Here is an 18,233-nt window from a genome sequence, read left to right as displayed (position 1 = left end):
ACAGGCTAAGGAATTCCATGGTTTGCTTGTTAAATATCAATACTTAACGCTTCAACATAGTCTGCTTATATCAGCACTACTCAGTTTTGCCCCACACATCAGCCAGCTGTTTTCTAAGGACATGGTTCCCTATATCTGTAACTGTAAAGTTTCACTGCACTGTACAGGGAGAGAACCAGTATACGTGGATGTGGACTGCATATTGGCTCGGATGCAGATTTTATATCACTAGGATGTGAGAAATTAGGTCAAGAGAACAGGAACCTTAACCTGTACATGTAGCGCAGGACCACTGGAGTACAGTAATAAGAAAAACCAGCATAGATTGTTGAGGGATAGAGGACAGCGAGCCTCAGTTAACAGAAATCAAGGTGATCACAGATTAGTTTGAAGCCAGCCCTCTTCCATTCCTTTATTGTGACAAGAAAGAAAACATTTTGAACCGTCGGTACTAGCCAACATTTTTTTCATTCACCAGAATAAAACAAACTAATAAAATAATAACTTATTTAAAATTATTATGACAACCTCTTCAGTGTCACATGGGTCTGGTTGCTGGCGCTTCTGTCACTAAAAAGGTTTAATGAAATTAGAATAAAGGTGATTTTCCCCATTCAGCCTCCCATACTCGTTTCCTTAGGCCTCCTGTTTTTTCTCTTTTAATTTGCTTTAAATTCCCTTTCCATCACTTTATGCCTTATCTCTCTCCAACATGTTCACCTTTTTCTTTATTATTGCTTACCACTTTTCTAAACCTCCCCATTCTCTCTCACCTCTGCTCTGCTTTAAAATCCTGCGGTCTGCCTAAGGGCTCCCCTCATTGCCGTGTTGTGAAAGTTGTGGTCATAATACTGTAGGATGTGGAATGCACAAAGAGGGAGTAACATTGACAACTGTTGCAGTGAGTGACAGCACTGATGCTGCCAACTGATTACATTAGTTTCTCCAGGGCTGTTCTCTGGCAGCTGCAGGTTGTACCCCAAAGGATCGTTTACAGTGTGGCTCTAGTAGGGAGGTACGGTAGCACAGAGCTCTCACCCTGTCAAGTTTCTTGGTCCCCGTTGATGACCAAAAATGGAATCCCTGGTTTGCATGTTAAAATGAGCCATTGTCAAAATGACACAAAGATGTAAAAGGGTGGTGACAGGTGTACAAAATTAGAAATGATCTTGGAAAACTAAAAGGCGGGTCATGGATGTGGCCACTGTAATATGTTCAAAATTTTATCATTATGAACTTGGCTACAAAAAAAGCAGAATTCAAATACAATTTCAAGAGGAGAGAGCTTTTAGCCACCAAAAGAAACTGACCCAATAGAAGCTTGATAATGTAATTATGTGCTGGGGATTCTAGGTTGTAGAGGCATCTAAATCAAGAACGGATCTTATGTTCCCTGAGTTAACGCCACATCCACACAGCTAATTATATGGAAAAACAACGGCCAAAATTCATGTAATTGGAATAGAGTTAACATTAGCCTACATTATTGTGGGATTATATTACATTATCTTACAAATAAGGTACTTTATGCATGCCATGGTGTTGCTCCTATTGAGACCCTGAAATCGGGCCTTGCTGGAGTGGAGAGAGACAAAAGTGAAGAGGGAAATAACAGTATCTTATTTAAATCATGCCTAACTGTGGAGTTACACATATCCAGACAATGCAAAAGCCCTGCAGTATTTCAGGGTCTGGATTTGAGTAACCCTAGTTTTGCTATGACTTAAATAACATCTCAGCGTTAACCTTAACAGACTTTAGTGCAGGAACCCCGGGGTTCCGCGAGCACCCGTCAGGGGTTCCGCGGCCGCCAGGGGGGAGAGCAGGGACAACTCTCCCAGCTGTCCCAGGCCCGGCGGCACGCCACGCAGCAGTGACCCGGTGGCTTCCGAGCTCTACAGCAGCAGCTGCCCAGTCACTGCTAGCCTTCCTCTCCCTGTTCCTGCCAGCGCCAGAAGTCGCGTCAACTTCCGGCTAACAGGAGGAAGAGGAAGGATCGGGTAAGAGCGCGCTGTCAGCTCCAGTAAAAAGTGTGTTTGTGTGTGTGCGCATAAGTGACGGGGAGTGGGTGTGTGGAAGTGTGTGCATGTGTGTGTGTGTAAGTGAGAGGGGGAGGGTGTGTGTGTGTGCGTGTGTGTGTGTGTGTGTAAGTGAAAGTGAGAGGGGGAGTGTGTGTGTGTGTGTGTGTGTGTGTGTGTGTGTGTGTGTGTGTGTGTGTGTGTGTGTGTGTGTGTGTGTGTGTGTGTGTGTGTGTGTGTGTGCGAGAGAGAGAGAGAGAGAGAGAGAGAGAGGGTGTGTGTGTGTGTGTGTAAGTGCGTGAGGGATTGTGTGTGTGTGTGTGTGTGTGTGTGTGTGTGTGTGTGTGTGTGTGTGTGTGTGTGTGTGTGTGTGTGTGTGTGTGTGTGTGTGTGTAAGTGAGTGGGGGAGTGTGTGTGTAAGTGAGTGGGGGAGTGTGTGTGTAAGTGAGTGGGGGAGTGTGTGTGTAATTGAGTGGGGGGGTGTGTAGGGGGGAGCGTGTGTGTGCGTGTAAGTGAGAGGGGGAGTGTGTGTGTGTATAGAAGAGAGAGTGAGACTAAGGGAGAGGGAGTGTGAGGGGGAGTGTAATAGAGGGAGTGTGAGAGACATGAGGGTGCGAGGAGAGGTCGGCGAGAAACGGGTGTGAGGGGGAGCGAGAGATGGGTGTGAGGGGAGGGGGCAGCGAGAGATGGGGAGGGGTGGGTGAAAGACGGGTGTGAGGAGAGGGTGGGCGAGAGAAGGGGGTGAGGGCTGTGGTTCCCCATAATTTCACAATCGAATTCTGGGGTTCCTTAACCAAACAAAGGTTGAAAAACACTGCTTTACTGCATAGAGAATACTGTATAGAAATGCCTCATTTGCCTATCACGTGCATCTCATTATCACTAACATCCATTATAGTTGACGCAATGCTCTGTATGAAAGAAAACATGGCTTAATGTTACACAATTGTCCTTAGTGGAGTTATTAACTTATCTTAACATCACGTTAATTAGCCTAATGGTGCTTAGTGCACCTTGTCCTGGGAGATCCAAGAGTCTCTCCCCTTTTGCCGGGATTCACTAAGCACTGATGCATGGTATCGCATTAACTCCAGTCAATGGCAGTTAACTCCTATATGGGAGATACCAGACACTTAGGGCTAGATCCACAAAGCTCTGTTTAATCAGGATTAAAAGCATGACGCAACCCCAAACAGGAACAGACATTATGTTCCCTGAGGTTAACACATATCCTCATAGCAAATTATATACAAAACAACGGCCGTTCTACATTTCATTAGCATAGGCTTAATGTCACAGTTTTGCAGCATAAAATTGCATTATCTTCTAATAATCTGGTGTTGCGTATGTTTTACAGTTACTCCAATCCAGATCCTGAAGTAGGTCTTTAACTTTAGTTAAGAAAGAGAGGATAGGAGAGGGAAATAACTTGGGTATGAGATAAATAAGTGTTTTTGTTTACCTAACTGTAGTTACACTCCCACAGATGCTGTAAAAGCACCATCTCAGGGTCTAGATGTAACACCAAATGTAGGTATGACCTGACTAATGTAGCAGTAAGTCCCAGCGTTACATATAACAGACTTTAATGCACAGAAGATGATATATAAATGCCTCGTGTGCATCTCATTATCACTATCATCATTATAGTTCATTCTATGCTCTTTATGGAATAAAACACGCCTTAATGTTACATTATTGTCCTCAGTTGATACAGCGTTACTGTTAATGGGATGTTGGCTTGGGTTACCAGACACTTAGGGCTAGATCCACAAAGCTTTGTTTAATCGGGATTAATAAACATGACAAAACCCAAAACAGGAATGGACATTATATTTCCTGAGGTTAACACGTATACTAAAAGCTAATAATAAGCAAAAATAACAGCCGTTCTACATTGCATTAGGCACAAAAATGAAGGAAAGGAGGAGCACACAGGAGACTTGATTTGAGTTTTGAAAAACTTCAATAAAGGTGTTCACAGCATCAGAGCTTTAGTACAGATAACGTTTCAGGACTAATGTGTCCCTTCCTCAGACCCAACACCTCTCAATTAACAGTGGTGTGCCATTTATTTCTATGATTGCTCCTACATTGCATTAGCATAGGCTTAACATCACATTAGTGTAGCATAACTTTGCATTATCTTTCAATGATCTGACGTTACTTGTGTCTTAGCGTCACTCCGATCCAAACCCTAAAATAGGGTTTTAACTGCAATTGAAAAAGAGAGGACAGGAGAGGGAAATAATGACGGGAAAATAATACTATGTTGGCTAACCTGTACTTAAATCTGTGGTGCCACCCATCCAGACCACGTAAAATCCATATTTCATGCCTAGATGTGAGTAACACCCAATGTAGCTATGACCTAAGTAACGTAACATGAAGTCCCCACATTAATCTGAGCAGACTTCTGTGTATATGCAATGCTATGGTAACAGTCCATTTGCATGCTATTTGCATCTCATTATCACTAACAGATATTTTAGTTACTGCAATGCTCTTTTCAGGAGGAAAAATAACTTAATGTTACTACTTTATTATCATTTGCAAGTACACAGTAAGTGTTACTGTGACATTACATTAGGTTAATGTCACGTTAAGTGACTTAACAGCTGTGTGGATCTAGGCCTTAGTCTCAAGTGAGACATCACAGACACAAATACTCAGATGATCTAGACAAACATTCTCATGTGAGTGAGACCCAAACATTGATCCTCAGGTGAGTGAGACCCAAACATTGATCCTCAGGTGAGGGAGACCCAAACATTGATCCTCAGGTGAGTGAGACCCAAACATTGATCCTCAGGTGAGGGAGACCCAAACATTGATCCTCAGGTGAGGGAGACCCAAACATTGATCCTCAGGTGAGTGAGACCCAAACATTGATCCTTATGTGAGGGAGACCCAAACATTGATCCTCAGGTGAGTGAGACCCAAACATTGATCTTCAGGTGAGTGAGACCCAAACATTGATCCTCAGGTGAGTGAGACCTAAATATTGATCCTCAGGTGAGTGAGATTCCACAGATCCCGAGGTTAGTGCAATCTCAGATACAGATCCCCAGTCTACTTAAATCTCATAGTCTCAGCTACGTAGGTTCCCAGAGGCACAGTCTCAGGAGAGGTCCCTCAACTTCTTTCTAATCTTCAAAGTAAGATCCTACAACTACAGTCTTAGGCCGCGATGATAGTGTGGGTGACGGTGCATGCGATTCCGCACGCTGTGTGAACAACATGCATAAATCTATACGGGCCGGCCATAATGCGCGCTGAAGAGCGACTGTGCAGCAGATTTTTCAAAAGACAATTTTTTTTGTATTTTAGCGCAACAGCCGCGTCACGTGTGCAGTTCAGCCAACGAGGGCAAGCCAGCCTGGTGACGCGTCCGCCACGCCTCCCTATCGCCTCCAGCCCTAGTGCACCCATCACTCAGGCAACAGGCGCGCGCTCTATAATCTCCGCCTAGGGATCCCAACAGTCTAATAGTAAAATGTGAATAATAGTGAATCTTCAGCAGAGATTCATTCCAAAATGGACTTAATCATATAAAAAGTAAAGGAACTTCTCAAGGAGAGAAAGATGCGTCGCACAGCACAAAAATAGATGAAGGCTGATGTGGGATAAAAATAAGCTTTATTTGCACAAGGTGCAAGCGAGTCCTCTTTACGCGTTTCGGCCTGGAAGTTCCTGCTGGCTTGCGGTTTCCTTCACTGAGTCTGCCTGTATCGCCTGGGTCTAGAAGATTTACTTTATCTTTATCTTGCACCAGCAGGACTATGCTATATTCTGAGCGCCTGGAGGGTTAATCGGATGATTCACCCGTTTGTATGTTAATCATATAAAAGGTGCCTAAATTAATATTCCATTAAATTGAAACAAAATTCAGATAAATTAGTGAACAAGAAAAAGTCTGAACTATGTATAACTTGCTTCAAATTAATATGGCAAAGTGCTCCAGATGCGCACTTCATAACACTCTTTTTCATACTAACTAGTCCATGCAGAATCACTTCATTCTTTAGACACGCTCATAATATCCAACTGCATTTTTTTCTTAATTACAGAGACAGACTAGCTGGTCCAAATGAATCCTTCACGCCATTCATTTATGTTTTTTAAATAGTACTGTATCTTTTAAGATCTCCAAATCTATTTAGCCTGTGAGAGGTTTGTTGCGGTGAAAAGACCAGCGTGTGACAATAATTTGGGGAGAACAGTTCCATTTTTTCCCCCGAGTTCTACTGAAGACTTTCTTCCTGCTCCTATCTCTGTTTCTACCTTCATGCTCCTATCTCTGTTTCTATCTTCCTGCTCCTATCTATCTTCCTGCTCCTACCTCTGTTTCTATCTTCCTGCTCCTACCTCTGTTTCTATCTTCCTGCTCCTATCTCTGTTTCTATCTTCCTGCTCCTATCTCTGTTTCTATCTTCCTGCTCCTACCTCTGTTTCTATCTTCCTGCTCCTACCTCTGTTTCTATCTTCCTGCTCCTACCTCTGTTTCTATCTTCCTGCTCCTATCTCTGTTTCTATCTTCCTGCTCCTATCTCTGTTTCTATCTTCCTGCTCCTACCTCTGTTTCTATCTTCTTGCTCCTACCTCTGTTTCTATCTTCCTGCTCCTACCTCTGTTTCTATCTTCCTGCTCCTACCTCTGTTTCTATCTTCCTGCTCCTACCTCTGTTTCTATCTTCCTGCTCCTACCTCTGTTTCTATCTTCCTGCTCCTACCTCTGTTTCTATCTTCCTGCTCCTACCTCTGTTTCTATCTTCCTGCTCCTACCTCTGTTTCTATCTTCCTGCTCCTACCTCTGTTTCTATCTTCCTGCTCCTACCTCTGTTTCTATCTTCCTGCTCCTACCTCTGTTTCTATCTTCCTGCTCCTACCTCTGTTTCTATCTTCCTGCTCCTACCTCTCTTTCTATCTTCCTGCTCCTACCTCTGTTTCTGTCTTCCTGCTCCTACCTCTGTTTCTGTCTTCCTGCTCCTACCTCTGTTTCTATCTTCCTGCTCCTACCTCTCTTTCTATCTTCCTTCTCCTACCTCTGTTTCTATCTTCCTGCTCCTACCTCTGTTTCTATCTTCCTGCTCCTACCTCTGTTTCTATCTTCCTGCTCCTACCTCTGTTTCTATCTTCCTGCTCCTACCTCTGTTTCTATCTTCCTGCTCCTACCTCTGTTTCTATCTTCCTGCTCCTACCTCTGTTTCTATCTTCCTGCTCCTACCTCTGTTTCTATCTTCCTGCTCCTACCTCTGTTTCTATCTTCCTGCTCCTACCTCTGTTTCTATCTTCCTGCTCCTACCTCTGTTTCTATCTTCCTGCTCCTACCTCTCTTTCTATCTTCCTGCTCCTACCTCTGTTTCTGTCTTCCTGCTCCTACCTCTGTTTCTGTCTTCCTGCTCCTACCTCTGTTTCTATCTTCCTGCTCCTACCTCTGTTTCTATCTTCCTGCTCCTACCTCTCTTTCTATCTTCCTTCTCCTACCTCTGTTTCTATCTTCCTGCTCCTACCTCTGTTTCTATCTTCCTGCTCCTACCTCTGTTTCTATCTTCCTGCTCCTATCTCTGTTTCTATCTTCCTGCTCCAACCTCTGTTTCTATCTTCCTGCTCCAACCTCTGTTTCTGTCTTCCTGCTCCTACCTCTGTTTCTATCTTCCTGCTCCTACCTCTGTTTCTATCTTCCTGCTCCTACCTCTGTTTCTATCTTCCTGCTCCTATCTCTGTTTCTATCTTCCTGCTCCTATCTCTGTTTCTAATAACAACGCTCTTCTGCAGCAGGATAGATATGCTGTCCAAGTTTTTACTACAAGAGATAAAACAACTATAACCACCGTGTCTTTTTTTTTTTTTTTACTGATTCAGTTATATTACAACTCTAATTACAGATCCACGTGTATAACTAAGACATATTGTAATATGATTAAGAAAAATACAAACAGAAATGTGGTGCTGGAGTGTACAAAATCCCAACGAGATTTACTCTTGCAATGCACTTCTTTCCTTTTCCGTCTCTACAGGCATACCCCGGTTTAAGGACACTCACTTTAAGTACACTCGCGAGTAAGGACATATCGCCCAATAGGCAAACGGCAGCTCGCGCATGCGCCTGTCATCACGTCCTGAACAGCAATACCAGCTCCCTACCTGTACCGAAGCTGTGCGCAAGCGGGGAGACTATAGAGCCTGTTACAAATGCGTTATTTACATCAGTTATGCACGTATATGACGATTGCAGTACAGTACATGCATCGATAAGTGGGAAAAGGCAGTGCTTCACTTTAAGTACATTTTCATTTTACATACATGCCCTGGTCCCATTGCGTACGTTAAAGCGGGGTATGCCTGTACTCACCTATTTTAGTTTGACTATTTCGTTATGGCAGAATAATGCATTTTAAAATGTATTTCAATTTAAAACGAATAAGAAGCTTTGCTGCTACTGTATGACAAGTAAGCACTTTAAAGATTGCCATGTGGGCTCCTAATTCTTGATGAGTGTTTGTGGTTATCACACAACTGCTTGATTGACTTTAACAGAAGTAATAATGGATGTCGCATCACGGCACTTTATTGTTGCCCAACTTTTATTTCTGCTAATGGCCCTGCTTTAAATGTGTTGGTATCCAATCCCTGCTGACATTAGTAGGGTTATGTGAGTTTCTCTTTATATGAAGGAGATGCCACTTAGAGTTGCTTAACTTTTATCTATCACACACACACCCTCGGGCAAGATTCCCACAAACACCCTCGGGTGAGATTCACACACACTCGGTGAGATTCACACACACACAACATCAAATAATATCAAGACCCACACCCTTGGATAGTATCCAGACACACACCCTTGGATGAGATCCCAGACACACACCGCACACAATATCCAGACACAACCCCTCAGATAAGATCTCAGGCACACATCGTCAGATGAGATAGTTTGGGGTTAGATTCCAGTGGCATTAAGGTCAAATCCCCGAGAAACACACCATCAGGTGAGATCCCAGACACACACCATCAGGTGAGATCCCAGACACACACCCTCAGCTGAGATACCAGACACACACCCTCGGGGGAGATCCCAGACACACACCCTCTGGGGAGATCCCAGACACACACCCCCAGATGAGATCCCAGACACACACCATTGGATGAAATCCCAGCTACAGCCCATTGGATGAGATCCCAGACACACACCCTTGCATAATATCCAGACCCACACCATTGGATGAGATCCCAGACACACACCCTCGGATAAGATCCCAGACACACACCCTTGTATAATATCCAGACACACACCATTGGATGAGATCCCAGACAAACACCTTCAGATAAGATCCTAGGCAAAGACTTTCGGAAAAGATTTTTTTAAAAAGCCACACCCTTGCATAATATCCATACATACACCATTGGATGAGATCACTGATACAAATACTCACATAATATCCAGACACACACCCTTGAGTAAGATCCCAGACACACACTCTCGGATAAGATCCCAGACACACCATCAGATGAGATATTTTTGGGTTAGATTCCAGTGGCATTCAAGTTACAAAATCCCTGGCGCGTTTTAGGTAAGAGATCATAGGCACTCATGAGAACTCAGGCACAGGTACTAAATATAGATGAAGATTCCAGACACACATCCTCAGTTGAAGTCTGAGAATGCAGACCCTCAAGCTCGATTGAAATCTCAGAATGCTAATGCCCATATTTACTAATTGGTGCCATAACACACATTTCAATAGGCCATAAATTGTCTTCTGGCAACAGAAGGTGTCTTATTTCATACCACAATTTACTAACTATGGGCCTGAGCCTCAAAGTAAGATCCTAGAAAAAAAAATCTCAGTGGGGATCCCAATAAACATCTTGAGGTTGGATGACAAACATGTAGTCGTGAAACCCTGAAAATAATTGAGTCAAAAAATAATGCCTGTGACAAAATCTTAGACACAGTGTTTAGATAAGATCCTGAACACAAACCCTCTGGTCACATCGCAGAAACAGCCATTCACATGATCTCAGAAAATTTGCATCTGGGGAGAGATCCCAGACATAAATCTAGAGATACCAGATCTTAAGCCTCAAGTGAGAGATCCCAGAGACACAACATCAATTGGTGAGAGATTTAAGACACACATCTTCAGTTAAAATCATTAGGTGAGTGAGGTCCCTGACACAGATCCTCATGTGAGTGAAATCTCAGACCCATAACCTAGGATCCCAGACACCTCCTTGGGTGAGGTCACAAGCCCCTCACTATTTGCTCTAATCCCAGACACTTACCCTCAAAATAAGATCTCAGAACCACAGTCTCTGTAGTGACCACCAATCAAAGTACTTTTCTTTTCTAAACTGCATCAGATCCATAAGCAAAGTAATGCAATTGAAAGCAAGGGGGATTTATTTCCCATTTGGAAAATCCGGCATTAGCTGTGGAGCTGGGAAACTTTGTTAAACATACCCCTTAGTCCTTTATGATATCCTGAAAATATCGCCTTAAGCAAGATCCCAGAAACATGCCCAGTTGGAAGATCCCAGATACAATCCTTCAAATGAAATCCTGGAGACCTAGATCAGATCCCCCCCCCCCCCCCAAAAAAAAACACCCTAATATCCCAGACACCCAACAAAAGGAGAAAAACATGTCACATACATGTAACCTCAGGTGAGATCCCAGACACACAACCCCAGGTGGCACATCACCTTGGACATCCATCTTCAGATCCAACTCCCCCAGACCCTTTACCTCAGGTGACTTTCTTGCGAGCTACACTGCACTGAACATGACCCCCAGGTCTGGCATACCCAGAGCTCCAGACACATAGCAAACCTCCCGTGCCCAGGATACCCTCTATAATAATAATAATAATAATAATAATAATAATAATACCCTCTCACCTGTTCAGGGCCCTGGAAGCAGATCCTGCACTGCGGGGTCCTCATGCCACTATCGATACTGCTGCCCAGGGACACGGCGTCCAGCGCAGCCCCAATCCGCCCGTCCTTCTCCTCCAGCCCCAGGCTGCGGGGTCTGGGCTCGGCCCCATAATATTCCTCCTCGTCATCCCGGGAGGAGCAGTCCGCAAAGGGCGGCCACCCGCAGCCCCCCACCCCGAGCCCCCGCATGGCCTGGCCCGGCTCCGGCTCGCTCCGCCCGGGTGTCCCGGGTCGGGTCAGCACCAGGACCTTCAGTTCATTGAAGAACATGCGGAGCCGGTACTTAAACATCATTCACCGGCCGGGGGGCCAGGGGTCCGGTGAGACCCAGCGCACACCGAGGCAGGTCCCAGTAGCGCAGGCATGGACTCCGGTACCGAGTGACCCAATGCAAGTGGGCTGCTGATCTCCCTCCTGTGGTTCCGTGTGCCAGGGAGGAGGGTGCGCTGCATGGGGTTAGCTAAGGGCAGGTCGCTGTGGTTTAGGAGGGTCTGAGGGGGGGGGGGGAGCAATAAGGTGTAGCCACAGATCCCTTAAACAAAGGTAGGGGCAAACAAAGGATCCGGAGGCACAAATCAAACAATAATAGGACCAAACGTGAGGGTGTTTGATGGTCTAGGGTGGGAACATGAAATTAACCCCACATGCAGTGGCAAGTGTTAATTGTTGGGGGAGTGGGGGGGTGGGGGGTGCGCAACCCTAAGGCCAGGAGCAGAAACACCTCTAAAGGTGCCTGCAGGGTGTGGGGAATGAGCTGCTGCTTCCAATCCAGGGGAGATGTGGCAAGGCGCAGGGACGGCAGGGGTTAAAATACAATGCAATGTACGAGGAAGCGTTCAACGTGGATGTGGGGTGAGGAGGGAGAAGGGGGAACCTGGCGGCTTGGGGTAACCAGATCCCTCTGTCCATTCTGCCATGTGAAGGGAGAGAGCAGCCCCTTCCCTGCTCCCCGGAGTGAACAATGAGCAGGAGGGTGCGGGGGTGCGGGGGTGCTGGGGGGGGGGGGGGGACATGCAATCCGGGCAAATCAACCAGCCCAAACACCAAGCAAAAAGAGATCTGTATAATCCATTGATGAAGACAAAAAGAGAGGCAACGAATCTGGATACAGTAGCAAGGTGGATCTCCTCCCGCCGGCGAGTCTTCCCTCCTCCTCCCCCTCCTCGCTGTCTCTTCCTTCTCCTCGGGTGAAACACACAGGGCTCCTCTTTTGTCTCAGCTCTCAGCATCCCCAGCCTGCTCTGCCTGGCCATCCACCCAGCCCAGATCCAGCCGGGGGACCCGCATCACCAGCGGCTGATCGCTGCATCTTGCTGTGAAGCCACCTCACTGTGAAACAAAGACTATGGGTAGATTAGAAGTGCGATGCACGGATTAATAATACATGGATAATACCTATGGCATTAATAAAACAGCTTCCATTTAGGCAGCAAGATGCTGCTTCACGTCCCCTGCTGATTTCTACATCAATTTTTGCATTAAAATAAAAAGAATATATATATGTGTGTGTGTGTATATATATATACACATACATATGTTTATACATATTCATGTCATGCATGGATCCTTACCACTCATAGTTTTGTGGGTCCAAGTGGTGTATTCTATACACACAGAAGCAAAATGAAAATAAAATAAATATATATAGGTGTGTATTTATTGCAATCAGCAGTGGCAGAAATGGATGGCTAGGAGCTGAGGGCTGGATAAATATGGCTTCTTCTTCCGGTATGGCATGTTAAATAAAACATTTTTTGTAGAGAGTATGTTTTTGTGTGGCGGGGCTGGGATGTGATCCTCGGTTGTGCTGCGCATCTGCAGCTGGGTGAGGGATCTCGGGGACCTGACGTGCTCACTCACGTGGGAGTGGGAGTGGGGCGGGAGATCTGAAAGGGAGCAGCCAGTCCCTTGCTGCTGTACCTGTTCTGGGCTGTCACTGTGTGAAAATGGAGAGGATGCACATTGCCTGGTGTGAGCGGCTAGTGCTGCAAGGACACAGGATAACAATTACAATAAGGAAGTGTCTATTTACCTGGCAGCCGGGTCTATAATCTTCTCCATCTCCCTTTTATGGCCGACAATGATTTCCTCCCAGATTATTGGATCTCGGAGAGTGCTGGTTAGGGTGGGGCTGGTATATTAGGGTAAGGATGGGGCTGGTATATTAGGGTAAGGGTGAGGCTGGTATATTAGGGTAAGGATGGGGCTGGTATATTATGGTTAGGATGGGGCTGGTATATTAAGGTAAGGATGGGGCTGGTATATTAGGGTAAGGATGGGGCTGGTATATTAGGGTAAGGATGGGGCTGGTATATTAAGGTTAGGATGGGGCTGGTATATTAGGGTAAGGGTGAGGCTGGTATGTTAGGGTAATATTAGGGTAAGGGTGAGGCTGGTATATTAGGGTAAGGATGGGGCTGGTATATTAGGGTAAGGATGGGGCTGGTATATTAAGGTTAGGATGGGGCTGGTATATTAGGGTAAGGGTGAGGCTGGTATGTTAGGGTAATATTAGGGTAAGGGTGAGGCTGGTATATTAGGGTAAGGATGGGGCTGGTATATTATGGTTAGGATGGGGCTGGTATATTAAGGTTAGGATGGGGCTGGTATATTAGGGTAAGGGTGAGGCTGGTATTTTAGGGTTAGGGCTAGGATGGGACTGGTATATTATGGTTAGGATTAGTCTGGTATTAGAGTTAGGATGAGGCTGATATATTGGGGTTAGGGTGAGGCTGGTATATTAGGGTTAGGATGAGGCTGGTATATTAGGGTTAGGATGAGGCTGGTATATTAGGGTTAGGATGAGGCTGGTATATTAGGGTTAGGATGAGGCTGGTATATTAGGGTTAGGATGAGGCTGGTATATTAGGGTTAGGATGAGGCTGGTATATTAGGGTTAGGCTGGTATGTATATATGTCTTTATTTATATAGGGCCATTAATATACATAGCGCTTTGCAGCAGTAATACACGTGACAATCATATAAATAATAAATAATATAAATAAAACTTAAAGGGGAGAAGTGCTTCAGACATAAAAGTAACATTTAGGAAAATGAGTCACTGCTCCGTAGAGCTTACAATCTAATTTGTTGGTAGGGAGAATGTACAGACACAGTAGGAGGGCGTTCTGATAAGTGTGTCTGCAAGGGTCCAAGGTTAATGCATGGGGTGTTAATTATAAGTCATGGAGCTATTCATATGCTTCCTTAAGCAGGTGTGTTTTAAGGTGGGTCTTAAAGGTGGATAGAGAGTGTGCAAGTCGGATATTGAGGGGAAGGTCATTCCAGAGGTTTGGGGCAGTCAGTGAGAAAGGTTTAAGGCGAGAGAGGGCTTTAGATACAAAGGGGGTAGAGAGGACACATCCTTGAGTAGAACACAAGAGTCGGAGGAGCAGAAGTGGGTAAAGCTTTAAAATTGAGGAGGAGAATCGTGTGTGTGATATAGGATTTGACAGGAAGTCAGGAGAGGGATTTCAGCAGGGGAGACGCTGAGACAGATTTTGGAAAGAGTAGAGTGATTCTGGCAGCAGCATTTAGGATAGATTGTAGGGGAGACAGGTGAGAGGCAGGAAGGCCAGACAGCAGGAGGTTACAGTAGTCGAGATGGGAGAGAATGAGGGTCTGTGTCAGAGATTTTGCAATCAAGCAACAGAGGAAAGGGCGTATCTTGGTAATATTGCGGAGGAAAAAACGACAGTTTTTTGCTACCTTTTGAATGTGAGAAGAGAATGTGAGAAAGGAGTCAAGTGTTACCCCTTGGCAGCGTGTTTGGGCTACTGGGTGAATGGTAGTACTTCCAACACTAATGTGGAGGAGGAAATGGGGCCGGGTTTGGAAGGAAGTATGAGGAGCTCTGTTTTTGCCATGTTAAGTTTAAGTTGGTGGAGGACCATCCAGGATGATATAGCAGAGAGACATTCAGAAACTTTAGTTTGTACACCAGGAGTAAGGTCAGGGGTAGAAAAGTATATTTGTGTGTCATCAGCATAGAAGTGATATTTGAACCCAAGAGATGTGATTAGGTCACCTAGAGAGAGTGTGTAAAAAGAAAAGAGAAGGGGTCCCAGGACAGAGCACTGGGGTACCCCCACAGAGAGATCGATAGAGGAGGAGGAGGTGTTTGCAAAAGAGACACACAGTACGATGGGAGAGGTAGGATGAGATCCAGGATAGAGCTTTGATACAAATGCCAAAAGTATGGAGAATGTGAAGGAGAAGAGGGTGGTCCACAGTATCAAATGCTGCAGTGAGGTCGTATTTCCAACAGTAATGTGGAAGGAGGTAGTAGGGCCAGGTTTGGGAGGAAGTATAAGGAGCTCTGTTTTTGCCATGTTAAGTTTCAGTCGGCAGATGGCTATCCATGATGATATTCCAGAGAGACATTCAGAAACTTTGGTCTGTATAGCAGGTGTAAGGTCAGGGGTTGAAAGGTAAATTTGTGTGTCGTCAGCATAGAGGTGATATTTAAACCCAAAAGATATGATTAGGTCAGCTAGAGAGAGTGTGTAAAGAGAAAAGAGAAGGGGTCTCAGGACAGAGCCCTGGGGTACCCCCACAGAGAGATCGATAGAGGAGGAGGTGTTAGCAAAAGAGACACTGACGATGGGAGGTAATAGGAGATCCAGGATAGAGCTTTGTTCCGAATACCAAGAGTATGGAGAATGTGAAGGAGAAGAGGGTGGTCCACGGTGTCAAATACTGCAGAGAGGTCGCGTAATATGAGAAGAGTGTAATGACCTCTGTCTTTGGCAGCATGGAGGTCATTAGTTATTTTAGTGAGGGCTGTTTCAGTGGAGTGATCAGTGCGGAAGCCAGATTATAGAGGGTCTAGGAGAGAATAAGTGTTGAGAAAATGGAGCAAGCAAGAGAATACAAGACGTTCATGGAGTTTAGAGACAAAAGGCAGGAGGGAGGCAGGTCGATAGTTAGAAAAACAGGTAGGGTCAAGCTTGCTATTTTTGAGTAATTGTATGACTGTTGCATGTTTGAAGGAAAAGGAAAAGGTACCAGAGTAGAGGGAGGAGTTAAAAATGTGTGTGAGTATAATGATTGTAGTAGGAGCAAGAGGTTTTAGGAGATGAGAAGGAATGGGGTCAAGAAGGCAGGTGGCAGAGGGAGAAGAGGAAATCAGCAACGACACATCCTCCTCTGTGACAGTGGATAAAGAGTCAAGGAATGCAGGAGGAGAGTTAGGAAGAGGTGTAGAATGGGAGGAGGATACAGAGGGGATGGCCTGACGTATGGATTCCACCTTTTCCTTGAAATAGTCGGCAAAGTGCTGAGGTGAGATGAAGGAAGAAGAACAGGCAGCAGAGGGTTGTCTGAGTAGGGAGTCAAAGTCAGAGAAGAGTTGGTGTGTATTAGATTGTGCGTGTTGATTAGTGAAGAAAAGTAGGTTTGTTTAGCCTGAGAGATGGCAGATTTGAAACAGGATACCATGAATTTGTAGTGAAGGAAGTCTGCGAGAGTGGGAGATTTCCTGCAGAGGAAAGGTTTGGAGGAACGCAGCATGCGTGGGAATTTAGTCAGGGTCTGGGGTTCAAAGGGCGAGAAGGGCAGAGAGAAAGCGGGGCATGTAGATCAAGAGAGGAGGATAGGGCAGAGTTGTAGTTCCTGACCAGGTTGTCAGGGTCTAGAGCAGAGCTGAGAAGGAGAGGGAAGAGCGTAAAGTGGAATCAAAAGCTGGTAGGTTAATAGAGCGCAGGTCTCTGCAGAACCGTGGGGTAGATGGAGGTGGAGAAGGGGAGAAGTGAGAGAGAGAACAAGAGGTGAGGTGATGGTCAGAGAGAGGAAAAGGGGAAATGGAGAAAGTAGAGAGAGAAAAGTTTTTAGGGAAAACCAGGTCTAACTAGTGGTCATTCTTGTGGGTGCTGGCTGCACTCTATGTAATGGAGTGCTCACCACAAACAGGGCGCGACCGTGGGGTCGAGGTGGGGATTGTAAAGACACCAACCTCCAGCCACGAGAGCGCGACCCGAGTGTAGATTGGTAGTGGGTAGCCTGGTCGGGATTATAGAGGTCAGAGTCGTAGAAGGTACTTGCAGAGGTCGGGGTTGGAGAGGTGCGGATTGTCGAAGGTAATACCGGTGTTAGGAGAGGACGTACGGAGTCCAGATGAAGCCACGGTCAGACAAGCAGGAGCCAGGAACTGGTGTAAAAGGTACAAGACAAGGAGGCAAGGATAGCAGTAAGCACTTTGCACTGAATGAAGTCTTATGCTCAGCCATCCTGCCAAGGGGCTGTCTGAGCATAAATAGTACCCAGGACCAATAGTGAGGCTGTAGAGGAAGGAGCACATCAATATCCCTCGCTATGATAGGCAGGACAGGAGTTTGCAGCAGCTGCGGAATAATGGACAGAAACCAGGACCTGATTTAGCGTGTGCGTGTGCCGTCTGCGCATAGCATGTGCGCACTGCACGCCGCTGACATCACCACGAGGGCAGAGCCTGAAGGCGGGACCAGCACTTCCCCCACTGTGGGGTCCACGCGCGAAACAAGGCCGATGGGTGACACCTGCAGTACCGCAGGAGGTGCCACGGGAAGATGGGGCGACGGAGCACCTGATCGTGGGTTGAGGTGGGTGAGCACCACGGAGAGCATGACTCAGACCATCACGGATCCTTACAGTCTACTGTTGAAGGCCAAAAGAAGAGGTTAGAGAGAGAAAGCAGGAAGCCCAAGGGAGAGAGGGGTCATCAATATGGCAGTTGAAGTCTCCAAGGAGAAGAACAGTGGAGTCTGAGGAGAGAAAGAAAGAGAGCCAGGATTCAAAGTGAGAGAGAAAGACAAGGGGGCTGAATAGAGGTAGGTGGACAATAGATGACCGCCACATGGATAGGGAGGGGAGAGAAAAGCTGGACAATTTGAGCCTCAAAGGAGGGAAAAGCAAGATAGGGAGGAATAGGAAGGGTACGGTAGTGGCAGATAGAGGAGAACAGGAGCCCCACTCTTCCACCCCTGCCATCAGTGCGCGGAGTGTGGGAGAAGGAAAGGCCACCATAAGAGAAGGCAGCTTACAGAGCAGAGTTAGACTGAGTGAGCCAGGTCTCAGTTATAGCAAAGAGAAGCAGGGAGTGAGAGAAAAAGAAGTCATGCACAGAGAGGAACTTGTTAAAAAGGGAGCGTGCATTCCAAAGGGCACAGGAGAAAGGGAGACAGGAGGGAGGGTGACAGGGGATGGATATGAGGTTAGAGGGGTTGACAACCAAAGGAGTAGAAGTTGTATGTGGAAGGAGAGGACAAGAGCATACAGAAATAAGGCAGGGACCAG

At 45.9% G+C, this 18,233-nt stretch overlaps 1 protein-coding gene across 2 annotated transcripts in view; it reads right to left on the bottom strand.

Annotated features, from left to right (window-relative positions):
- MARCHF9 (membrane associated ring-CH-type finger 9) overlaps positions 1–12,778 on the bottom strand; it is a 132,233-nt gene extending 119,455 nt beyond the window's left edge. The window contains exons 1-2 of one of the 2 annotated variants that reach the window (XM_075591598.1): positions 12,532–12,778; positions 10,922–12,303 (exon numbers count right to left, since the gene is read on the bottom strand). In XM_075591598.1, the coding sequence (XP_075447713.1) occupies positions 10,922–11,254 (333 nt within the window). In that variant the 5' untranslated portion in view covers positions 11,255–12,303; positions 12,532–12,778. The remainder of the gene's footprint in view (positions 1–10,921; positions 12,304–12,531) is intronic. The other variant, XM_075591597.1, reaches the window with a different exon arrangement.
- Positions 12,779–18,233: the final 5,455 nt, after the last annotated feature.

The sequence above is a fragment of the Ascaphus truei genome, chromosome 3 (genome assembly GCF_040206685.1).
Source record: "Ascaphus truei isolate aAscTru1 chromosome 3, aAscTru1.hap1, whole genome shotgun sequence".
In the NCBI taxonomy this organism is placed as follows: Eukaryota; Metazoa; Chordata; class Amphibia; order Anura; family Ascaphidae; genus Ascaphus; species Ascaphus truei.
This window is presented reverse-complemented; position numbering and strand designations above follow the sequence as displayed.